The 11,954-nt window shown below is 53.0% G+C and overlaps 1 protein-coding gene across 6 annotated transcripts in view; it reads right to left on the reverse strand.

The window, feature by feature from the left end:
* Positions 1 to 10,778, reverse strand: part of TLE3 (TLE family member 3, transcriptional corepressor) — a gene marked incomplete at both ends in the record, with an annotated part of 45,649 nt that extends 34,871 nt beyond the window's left edge. For all 6 annotated transcript variants that reach the window (XM_084241156.1, XM_084241155.1, XM_084241153.1 and 3 more), the window contains 4 exons: positions 8,452 to 8,496; positions 9,502 to 9,565; positions 10,086 to 10,186; positions 10,755 to 10,778. In XM_084241156.1, coding sequence (XP_084097282.1) covers positions 8,452 to 8,496; positions 9,502 to 9,565; positions 10,086 to 10,186; positions 10,755 to 10,778 — 234 coding nt within the window. The remainder of the gene's footprint in view (positions 1 to 8,451; positions 8,497 to 9,501; positions 9,566 to 10,085; positions 10,187 to 10,754) is intronic.
* Positions 10,779 to 11,954: the final 1,176 nt, after the last annotated feature.

Raw genomic sequence — 11,954 nt, forward strand, 5'->3', positions numbered from 1 at the left:
GCTCTGTCCCCTGATGAGGGTGCTCAGGGCAGGGGCTGTCTTCCGGGACGGCAAAAGTTTAAGGAAAAGCTAAAACACCCCCTGACCCGTCAGTCCTGGCCTTTCACGACCCCCATCTGCCCTCCCATCAGGCTTTTCTCTCTCATTCTGCACCATCTACTTTCTCTGCTCCCATCAGCCTTTCTCCCACCTTCTGCACCATCACCTGCAGCTTCTCCTGGGCCCTCTGAGTGGGCCCCATCACCTCTTCCTAAACAGGAAGTCTGCCGGTTCCTATGTCCATCCCAGAGTTTGCCTTCCTCTGCCCAACAAATCACCACTGTTTCTCAAAGCATGGTCCTGACAAAATTATCAGTTTCAGACTCGGGATTGGGACCTACTTGTGCGAGCTCTCCCTAGGAATTACTTGGGGAGTGGCAAGAAGGCCTCCTCCTCTAAACGCCAAGTTACATACTGGCTGATGGTGTCGGGAGTCTAAAAGCAAGGCCTTTATTATCGACCAAGAATGAAGAGCCCCCTTCCCTGCCCGAAAGTGCTCTTGACATTCCCCAGGCCGCAGGACAGAGGAAAGGAAGAACTCTGGCTGCATTCACAAGGGAATACGTAGCCTTCCAGGGTAAACTCAAAAAGGAATTTCTCCCATTTAGGCTGGTATAGTTTTCATTCAGAACAACAATAAACAAGAGATGAAGAGTTGTGAACAACGGTTATCAAGGATTTGAAAGGGCAGTGAGATGAGGTCACCATACTAGGGACCTCCATGCCCAACAGGCCCAAACTGCCAACACAAGACAGGCAGTTTAATTTACCTCCAAGCCACTGGTCCTTACTTTCTGCTGTCCAGTCCCTTCCCAAGTTCCTTATTCCCCCAAAATGTCTGTTTATCGCCTCTCCTCCCAATGAGCTCTTCCGTCACCCCCTTCTTCCTTCCCCTTACACACTCAAACTATCTAGAATATGAGATTGGGGGGGGAAATGCCTAAATTACATTAAAGAGGATTTAAAATAAAGGTTTATGACACTTTGACATCTTTCTGTAATCACAATATTTGAAGCCAACAGGCCCACCACATAAACCCTTGTATACTTTCTGGAAAGTCCAAGATGCTATACAGGGTCAGGGAGAACCCCAAACTGGAACATGACCCTCACTGTGCACCCAGGATGGGCCAAGCACCACGCAGAGCTCAGGGGCCTCAGTGACTACAAAACAGTCAAGTCCCCCGAAGGAACTCAACGCCTCCTCATTCCACACCCCTCACTTTACCCCCACTTAAGAACAGTCCTCTAGTGCCCTGGTGTAACCAGGTCCTCTCCACACCCCACACCTTTCATGCCAGGCTCAGAAGCTTCTGCCTGATGTTTGTTCTGAACCAAAATGACCATTACTCTAGGTACCTAGGATGACATGTCTAATCTGCTTTGTAATCAAGTGCTACAGAAATATAAAATGACTATATTTTTATAATCTATAATATTTAGAGAACCAAATTTTTCAAACTTTTAATCTTCAATCAAGGCCTTCTCCTGGGATTATTTGGTAGTGGTGGTGGTGGCAGCTGCCCCAGGGTGCCAGGCCCTGTGCAGGTCCTCCACATGATGGGTCAACAGAAGGGGCACTGGGACACACGAGCCACATGTAGCCATGTTCCTAGTGTCTTCCATAGGGCCAACCTCTGGAAGGGCAGGGCAAACCCACGGCCACAGACTCCAGGCCCCCATGGGGTTTCCCTGGCCGCTCAGGTCCCCCTCCTGGTCTTTCTTCATCCTTAGCATGCAACTGGTAAAGGGAAACTTTGGTGACAGTGGGGTAAAAGGAGCCTCTTGCCAACAGGTTATAATTAAGTCTGCAGAGGTAAAGGAGCAGGAGGGTACTTGTTCTTGAGCACAAGCTTCAGGGCTGAGTAGATGGGACCCCTGGTTAACCCCCTAAGCCTAGGATAAACCACCACTTAAGAATTTAAGTCCCTGCCTCCCAACCCTCGGTTTCCAGAGGGGCCCCTGTGTACTGAACAGTCTCCTGAAATCTGATTTGAAAAAGGCTTAAAGGGGCCCTGATCTTACTCTCCAAAAGCCGGCCAGCCCCGCCTCCCCCCACCCCCACAGCCCCCAAAAGGTGGCCTCAGCCTAATGTTCACAATGACAGCTCCAGAGGCTGACAGCCCATCCTCCTGCTGACTGTGCAACATCCTTAGCAAACAAAAGAACTCCCAATCAATGTGGGTGAGAACTGCCAATCCCCCATTTACCTCCTCCAGAGGGGCCCAGGCCAAACCCCCTGGGGGGAAGGCATGAAGGGGGAGGCATTCGCCCCAGTGTTCCTGATGTGACAGCAGGAAACTGCCCCTTCCCAAAGTTTTTCCTTAGTCCCAATTGGAGGGGGAACATTTGTTTTAAAAGGTAAGGGAAAGACCAGAACGGAAGTCAAAGGAAAACAGGAAAGAGGACGAAGAAAGCACAGCATCTTGGCTGGGAGTTGCAGAGAGCATTTGTTGAAAACATGATATTGTCCCTTTAAGCATATAAAAACAAGGCCCTTGAGCACGCAGTTCTCACTCTGGTACACAATTATGGGTGCTTTCAGCTGTCTAGCACTACTTCAAGTGCTCTCTTAAACCAGACTGTCAATGGCATGTTGAAAGCTATTTTGCTGGCTGCTATCATTAATAGCCAAGTGGAGAGCTCGGCTGATGAGAATTAAATATGGGGGAGGGGGCGGGTCATAACCAGTCATTACAGAATTACCAATACAAGAAAGGAAGACAATGCCACTTTGGGGAATAAAGTTCAAAAGAGCCTAACAACAGTGGGGAAGCAGGCAGTGGAGGCCACAGATGGAGGGGGGGACCACCCCCACCCTGGCAGCAGATGGACTTGGGCCAGCCCTGGAGTGCCTTATCTGCCCCTGCAGAGCCTTATGGGAGTCACAGAGTCGGCAGTGAGAGAGCAGAGAGGCCTTGGAGATCACTTTGCTGTAATATGTCACCACCTTGCCTCACTCCCCATGTGGACCCCCCATCACCACCTCAAACCATTCCCATGACTTGCAGACTTAGAGCTTCCAGAACACACCTCTGCCTCTCCACAAGCTGTTGCCACCCTGGAGGAGCCTCCACTTGCTGGCTTCTGCCTAATGAGCCCCTGCCCTCCCTTTAAGACTTGACCAAGGAATGGCCCTTTGGGGGAGCCTGCTCTCAAGGGACTGCCCTTTCCCAGGAAGAATAAGCTGCTGTCCCCAGGGCTCTTCGGGTGACACTCAAGCACATTAGCACTTACCTCACCTACCACCCATGACTTATTTAGATGCCCAACTCCCCCGTGGCAAGAATGGTATCTTATTTGTCTGTGTTAACTAGCTCCAGCCCACACCAAGCACGTCCCAGGCACCTAATAACCGTTTTGGGAATGAATCCAACCCCTCATTTTACTGATGAAGAAACTGGATGCTGAGCCGCAGGAGGAAGGCTGCAGAGCTGGTGGCCAGGCCGCAATTACAACCCTTACTTCCTACTCACTGGGCTCAGAGACTAGAATTCCACCCTCTGCCAACCTGAGTAATTCTGAGTCAAGAAAATTCAACATGTTTGATTAGCATCTATTTCATGCTAAGTGAACGCAAGACCTGGACAGAGGAGCTTCTCCATAGCTTTAAAAAAAAAATCTTGAGATTATGAGGTGCGAGAAAGAACATCACAGGCCAGTCACAGGGGAGCATCCCGCTGAGATTTAGCCTTGATCCTTTTTGCCACTGGTTTTGTACCAAAAACAAACAAACAACAACAACAAAAAAAAAAAAAAAAACAGAAAAATGTTTTCATGGACAAAAGGAATTCACTGTTTTCCTGGGAAGAGCCGCCAACAAAAACTCAGGTAGGTGGGGAAGGAGGAGGAATTCAGACAGAAAGAAGAGCTCTGCACTGGCAGGGGGGCTCCTAGGTAGGAGCACTAAGAGAAAAGAGTCCTAAATAGGGGGCCAGGTTGCCCTCCAGCCTCCATTTCCTTGATCGGAAAGTAAGGGCAACAGGCCGTCTATCTGCCCATCTCCCAGATCACTCAAGTGACCACACAGTGAGGAGGACCCGGAGAAGCTCACCAACCCCCAATTGCACAATTAAAGAACAGGGGTCCAGAGAAGACTGGGAGGGGTAGGGTAGGGGGGCACCTTCTAGGTGGACAGGATAGTGTAAAGGGGGCTTTAACTCAATAGACCCCCAAAGCTGGGTGAGGCAGGAATCCCAGACAGTGAGAGGAGTCGTGTGCCAGGACATGCTGTTCCAGAGAATAGTGATAAGGCAGGGAAAGTTCAATGGAAACCAGGGTAGAGAGGCTCTTGGATGCCAGCACTCTGATCCAAAAAAGGATATTCAAAGGAATGTTTTCTTCAGATGCCACCAAACAGTACAGGACCCAGGTACCCTTCAATTTGAGAGTGGGCCCCGCTTTTCCCTACCAAGCCAGACTCAACTTGTGGTCCGGGGTCTTTGTAACTTCGCCACCTGGTGGCTCCCCCTGGCTACCCACACCTCCACAATGGTCACAGGACTTCAAGCTGTTGTACCAAGATCAAGGCCAGACCCTCTTTGCTTAGAAGACCCAGAGAGGAGGTGACAAATGGGACTGTCCATCTGCCTTCTCCAGCCCCTGTTGTAGCCTTGGGTGAAAAGTTCACAGTTTCAACCACTTTACCTCAACCCTGAACCTGACCTCTGGGGCTGCTAGTTATACATTCTATTTATTGCAATGAACATCAAATCATTAGCTCTGCAAACCGCTGGCAATTCAGATCAGGACTGTAGGCAGAAGAGGACTTCACTGATATCGTTATACAGTCCGAAATGGAATACTTTGGACTTTGGTGTCACCAATTTGTTGCCCATGCCTCTTCAGATAATAAAGCCGAAAGAAGCAATAGTAAACACACCGAGTTAAATTAGCACTCTTCATTGCTTGAGTCTTGCTGAAAGAGAGACATAGGCTTGGAGGCAGAGGCTACAATGGCTACCACGGGGCTGTGTGATCTGGTCCTTTGGCTCTCCTCTCTGGGCCTCAGTGGCATCCCCTGTAATGTGAAACAGGGCTCCTCCAGTTTCAGGATGCCAAAAGAAAGGTAAAGTGTTGCTCATTTTACAGGGGGGAAAAAAGGTGACTGCTGCCCCCAAATCAAAATACCTCAAGTCCTTTTTCTAAACATCAGTGCTCAGCAGCAGAGGGTGAAAAGTCTGCCTGACCCAGCTTTTCAGAGTGTCAGAGCCTCAAGCCCCACGTACAACAAATAGCTGCTCTGGCAGCTTCTAAGCTGGCTTTGAGACTTGTGGCTAACACTGGAAAGCCTAGATGGAGCTGATGGACTGCTAGGCCATCGTCGCCAAACTGGTCTCGCTGAATCACCCTTGACGTTCTGCCTAGAAGCAGGGGTTGGAAGGAGGTGGGTGACCTCTTGAAGTCTTGGGCCAGGCCCGTGATTCTGTAATCTTTGCTTTCCCATAATTAGGGAGGGAGGCAGCAGAGTAGGAGGAGAAACCATCTATTACTTCCCTGGGATTTGACAGTTTGGAAAAAGGACAGACAGGGAGACAGAGACACAAGCAAGAAAGAAGCCAGCCACGGTGAATCCAACCTCAGTAAAAAAGGGGCAGGACGCATCTCATCAGCTGCCCTCTGTCAATACTTGGGCACATCTGGCAGAACCTGAGGTTCGAAATTCACAGGCATTTTCCGTCGCACCAGCAAAGAAGAGCTTTTAAGAAGATGTACGGTGGTAAGAGGGTGTGCATCTATGGTAAGAGGGTGTGCATCTATGAGTGTATGTGTGTGAGGACCAACCCATCTCCCAAGGTGCTAGCTCTGTAGATGATCTATTATATAAAAGTACAGACAGTCCCCGCCCCCCACTCCTGAGCTTAAAGATGAAGAATCCAGCCTGTTTGTTCCAGGCAGATGTAATCACACGAACAGTCAAGTCTAGAGGGCAGGACACTGCATGAATAATTCAAGCACTCCAGTCACTTGATTGTGTGTGCAGATAAAACACCAGTCAACCGCTAAACAGGTCAGCTGATAAACTTGTTTGCTCAGGCCTAACCACCATCCGCCAAATGCACCCAAGACCCACACTACAATTAGTGGCCAGGTTTCTTCTGCACAAGCCTCGCAAGCCTAGGGAGTGGCCAGCCCCATTAGGTCAGGGTTGCATTTCTCAGCGCAAGGTTTCTTCACCTCCTTGCCTCTTTGTTCCTACACAGCCACGGGCGATTGCACCGCCTCAAGAGATTGCCATAACCCTGCAATGGCACCACATGGGGAGCACACACACTCATCCTGGGAGACAAATGGGAACTGAGGCTGGCTGGAAGGCAAAGGTGAGTGTAGAGTGGGGTAAAGCACCCGCTTTGGGAATCCAGACACCAGTTCTACCCTCCTGTGCCCCTCTCCCCAAAGCCTCAGTCTGCCCACCTATAAAAAAGGGAGCAAATAAGCCATTTTCTGCCAATGGCAGCTGTGAGGATTACATGAGACAATGCAGCCAAACCTCAGGACCCCCCTCCCCCCACCCCCAGAGCCCAGTTTGCAGAATGGCCAGAAGTCCTAAATGTACACTGCTGCTTTTTATACAAGCCCCACCACCAAAAGCAACTCTTTAGGATATTTAACTCTTCCTGGATTCAGAGTGTCCCGAAGACTCTGGGAACAGCTTTGCTCCAGCCAAGGTGAATTCTTTAAGCCAAGGAACCATGCACTCACCAACACAGAGAACACCACCCATGCAGACCTCAACACGCAACGGCATATTACACCTTAATTACGAAGCTCTTAGAATAACTGCTGCTATAAATTTTAAACCTGGGTGCAATTACCCTCTTTAAACACACCCAAGATACTAAGCGCTATGGAGGAAAAAAAAAAGGGGGGATGGAGGAAGAAGGCGGCAGGGCACCTTGCATAACACACTGATGTTCCTGAACACCTGGGACCCAAGTTCTACTTCGTGCATTCTCATTGGCCCTATCAGACTTGGTCCATTCCCCCCTAAAGTTGGGCAGAACCTGTCTCTAGTTTATTCTCCCAAAGAGAAACATCTTCATACACAAAGAGGTCTCTGTTTATTATTTCTATGGGTCAATAAGTAAAAACCTGGTAGCCTTTATGGGCCTTCCTAGGGAGCTAATCCCTCAGGAAGCCACATGCTGGTTTCCCACATTGCTCAATAAACCCAGGCCCCTTTCTGGCTGCCCTTCACCCAATACAAGCCTCCTTCCAAGAGGAGAAAGAAAACCACAGACTCTACACAAAACCACTGGAGCAGGCAGGAATCTACCAGCTTTCCAGGGGTCACCTGCCCTTCTCACCTGCCCTGGGTCCTGCCCCCTTAAAGAGCAAAATTTAAACCTTGTAAATGACTGTTAATTTAGAGCAGAAAATCCATTCAAGTCACGGTCACCAAAGGCTAGAATGAGTCAACAGCTTTCTGAGATTTCAAGAACACCAATTGTTAAAAAGAACAACCGGCCTGCCTGCGCCATTTAGATGTGCCAAGTCAACTCTAATCTCCAGGCCGAGCCAAATTATAGGCAGCCTCTCCTTGGAACACAAACACACAAACAGGCCTCTCCCCACAGCCCAGCCTAGCAGCCGGACTAGTTACTGATATGCACAGAGATAAAGGGTGTTTGTATTTGCTCAGTTTGAGGTATACTGTTATTAGAAGAGTGACAATACGAGGTGGTTTACATATCCATCAAACAACACCACACTAGCTAAACTGGTTTGACTTCAGGATTTCAAAGCTGAGCTCAACTCCCAGCCATCACAAAAGTCCTGGCTGAGCTGCCTCTGGGCGAATTACTTCACCTCTCAGCTCAGCTTCCTTCTCTGTAAAATGGGAACAAGTCTGCCTTCAAATGAAGACAGAGATGAGAAATCGGCCTCATAAACGTATGGCATATGAATTTTAGTTCGCCTTCAATATTTTTAATCAGTTAATGGATTGTTCCCTTAAATTCTGGCAGCTCAACCTGGCATGTGAGACTCGAAGTTTCATCTTATCAAGGCAGAACATCACATTTTCATAGGATCATGCAACGTACTCTAGAGCGCACTTACAGACACACTCTCCTGCATTTCCTCTTGAGAATTTTACATTAAAACAAAGCACCAGTCACCTCTAAGCTTCAGGAGTTTGCAAAATAGGTGCTGGAGGTGCAAATTTCCCTTTGCTCCTTTATTCTCCACCAAAATCCAAGACCAGGATAATTTCACAAGCTCCAATGCTAAACGTTCAGCATGTCCAAGAAACCCATAAAGCCTCAGAGCATTCATTTCAAGGCCTGGATCCATTCACTCTTCCAGGAACAGAAGAACTAGGTTCACTTTCAAACAGAAAGGGACCTAAGTAATCCATGGATATGCATATTTAAAAATGAGATACGTATTTTTAAAGAGAAAGGCACTTACCTGCTTGTGCATTTCAATGTTCAAGCCATAGGACATTTCATAGTACTAAAAGTAAAAAGAATTTCCATTAACAGAAAAAACAGAGAAATCTGTTCATTTTTCAAAATCAGCTTTTACTTGGTAAGGTTTTAACAAAACAGTGTTTACTAAAGAAGTTAAAATCAAACTCTAAAGCCAGAGATAGAGAGAGGTTTCAGAGCCTACAAGGGGTGAGTGTTGTTCCCACGTGACCAGAACATTCTATGTACAGCAGTAAAAAAGCTGGGCCCTCCCCCCCTCTCCCACAGGCACACATGTGCCACATAACCTGTTTATACAAAGTTCGGGTTCAACAGGGACTCGTGTGTACACTGGGACCCTCATGTCCTCTGAGAGTTATTTAGCAATGTGTCGAAGGCCTCTTATGTGGAAAGCAGTGCAGGGAGCTGTGCTTAAGTGCCTTCCCTGCCCTTTCACAAACAGGAGAGTTAAACCTGCTGAAACAGACACTTGCAGAGGGGCAGAAGGTCTACCTACTGCCCCAGGGCTGACACATTCTCAAGTTGGGGGATCCCTGGGAAGGGGAGGCCAAGAGCTCAAAAAGACGCCACCACTGTCCTAAAGCCCTGGAGGAGCCAAAGGGAAGGCGGGGAGAGGGTTTATGTCCTACTCTGGCCAGATCCCAGGGCTGCAGAGAAGTTTCCAAACACTCCCAGGAGGTCTTTAAGAGAGATTTTTATCCAACCCTATGTGGACTGATTCAATCCTATCTTATTAGCCAAGATAGGGCAACCAGCCCTCTGGGAAACCTCCAACACACAAATTAAAGGGCACAAAGGTGGTGAAGCAGTGCCGGGCTTAGATGTGGGTTTCTCTCTCTGCCCGTGCTCTCATCCGCCCTCCGCCACTAGCTAGGGCTAAGGGAAACTGGGGAAGGGTCAGAGGGCGCTCAGATCACAAGATGCTCCCAGAGCTCCTCCCAGAGATGCCCTAGAGCTCAAGACTCCCAGAGCCACACCGCACCCCCGCTGGCTCGGCCGCCCGCCTTCAGGCCCCTGGGCCGCCTCTCACCATCACATAATGGCGCTGCATCTCCGTCTTCTCGTTCGCCAGCTTGTCGTACTCCACTTTGAGGCTGCGAGGGCAGGAGGAGCCGGCTCAGGCCTGGAGCCTGCACAGCCTCCTCCGAACCCCTGGACTCCTGAGAGCCATTTTCCACTTCCCTGACACCCCCGGGGGCGCCCCATCCTCCCGCAGCCTCTGGACAGAGGGGACTTGGGTTCCCCACCACCGAGAGGGGGGATGAAACAACTTGAAACTTCCCGAGCTGAGCAAGTGGACTCCGCTAGGTCCAGGAGTGGGGGAGGGGAGCGGAACCCCGACGCTGGCTCACGGCCCCCAGAAGCCAGAGCGAACCCACCGGCGACCCCCGACCCTCACTTCAGGGGCCCAGGGGGCGGGCGGCACCGGAGTCCGGAGGCGGCGAGCAGCCAAGGGTTAAAGCACCGCGCACGGAAAGGGGAAACAAAAGGCGGAGGCCCCGGCCACCCGGCCGCGGGGGTCAGGAGCCCCCTCCTTCCCCGCCGCGGGTGGCAGGAGCAGCGGCGGGGAACCCCCCTCCCCGCCAGCACCCGGGCGGCCCCCACCCGCCTTACCTGTGATACTGAGCTTGTAGGAACTGGAATTCGTCTTTGATCCTGTCACAAGACTCAGCCACCGTGAATTTAAACCCCGGCTGCCCGGGTTGATGGGGTGCCTGCAGTCCGCGACAAGACGGGGAAAGCGCGGGGGCGTTAGAAAGGGGTGCTGGCTGCCGGGGCCCCCAGGCGGCGTCTCCTGCCCCCCCCAACCCCCGCCCAATCAGAGAGGCCACCTTCACAGACCAGAATCTTCCTAGCAAGTTTCTCAGGTTCCCCGCGGGGGAGGGGGCCCCCCAATCCCTCCCTATTGGCCGGAGGGTTCCCATTCCCAAGTAAGACACGGGCGGGGGAGCCAAGCCGGGTGAGTTGGAGACTTGGGTGAGGGGGCGGGAGGCAACAGGAAAACAAACAGTTCCCTGGAGCACAAGCAGACCCCCACGCCACACGGGCTGAATTAACCTCTCAACGGCGCCCCCCATCTCCATCCCCTTTGTGTGAGCGCGCGCGCGCGGGGGCGCGCACACACACACACACGCGCGCGCGCACACACACACACACACACACACACACGCGCGCGCGTACACACCATAAAGGTAGCAACAAGGAAAATGGAGGTGCCAGCTAAACTGCCTCGTTTACCCTGCCTTGATAGATGCTTAAATAAACCGAGTTGCAATTACTCACCGGATGTCTGCCTTGCGGATACATGGCAGGGAGGGGTCGTGATTCCGAGAGCTTGGAAGTGCCGAGAGCCCGGGTCGGGGAGGTGCGGGGGAGGGGGTAGCCCAGCCCCAGCGGGGGGCGGCCGGGAAACCGAGAGCTCGCCCCCGGCCCCCCCAGCTCGCTCTCACAGCGAAATCCCAGAATCGGGCGCCCGCCCCAAGAGGAGACAAAGAGCCGCGGAGCAGGCGGCAAAGTCGTCGGCGGGCGCCGAGGCCGGGCGGCGGGCGCGGGCTTTGTGAGCTTAGGGCCCCGCGGGCTGCGGCCGGCCGCCTTCCCCCGGCTGCGAGGAGCGCGTCAGAGCCGGGGGCCGAGCGGACATCGTTGTCTCCCCGGCGGGCCGGTGCCGGGTCCCCAGCCCGGGGCCCCTGCCGGGGCGCGCGCGGGTCCTCTCCGGGTCACTCAGCGCGTCGCACCGGGAGGGGGGCGCGCCGGGGCAGCCCCGGCATCCGGGACGCGCGAGTCCAATCCTGGAGGCGGCGGTCGGCGAGAAAAGGAAGGAGGAAGGCTCCGAGGTGGTGGCTTCGGCCGCAGGAACGCCGGAGGGTGAGGGCGGGAGCCCGGCGCGGGCGCTTCGACGCCCCCCCTCGGAGGAGAGAGCCTGCTGCTCCGTCTGCTGCTGCCGCCACGGCCGCGGCGCGCCGTTCCCAGGGCCGAGGAGGAAACTCCGGGCTCAGGAGGTGCAAATCAAGCGCCCCGGCATGCTAACTCCAGCGGGTCCAGGAAGCCTCCGCCAAGAGGATCTCGCTGCTCCCAGGTCGAGCGCCGCGTCCCCAGCGAGGAGCACTCGGCGCCGCCGCCTCGGAGCGCGCAGGCTGGAGAGCGCTGGCGGGGAGACGCAGCCCGAGCCCGGGGCGCTCTGCGGCTTCCTTCCTTCCCCGCGGCCCGGCGCTCCGCTCCGCGCCCCGACAAACCCCCAAAACACACACTAGCACACGCACGCGCACACACGCACACGCACACACCCCAAAAAAGTGCCCCGGACCTGCGGATACCACACACAGACCAGCGAGGGGGACGAGCACGAGGTCTGAACTGCCGCGAGAGCAGTTCCAAATAGGGACTGAAAAGTAACAAAATAATGTGGCAGCCTCGCCCGGCGCCGGCCAATGGGAGCGCGGGACCCCCACGTGGGGCCGCCGGACTCGGCCTGCCACTGGGCGC

Source organism: Talpa europaea, assembly GCF_964194135.1.
Source record: "Talpa europaea genome assembly, chromosome: 8".
Taxonomy (NCBI): Eukaryota; Metazoa; Chordata; class Mammalia; order Eulipotyphla; family Talpidae; genus Talpa; species Talpa europaea.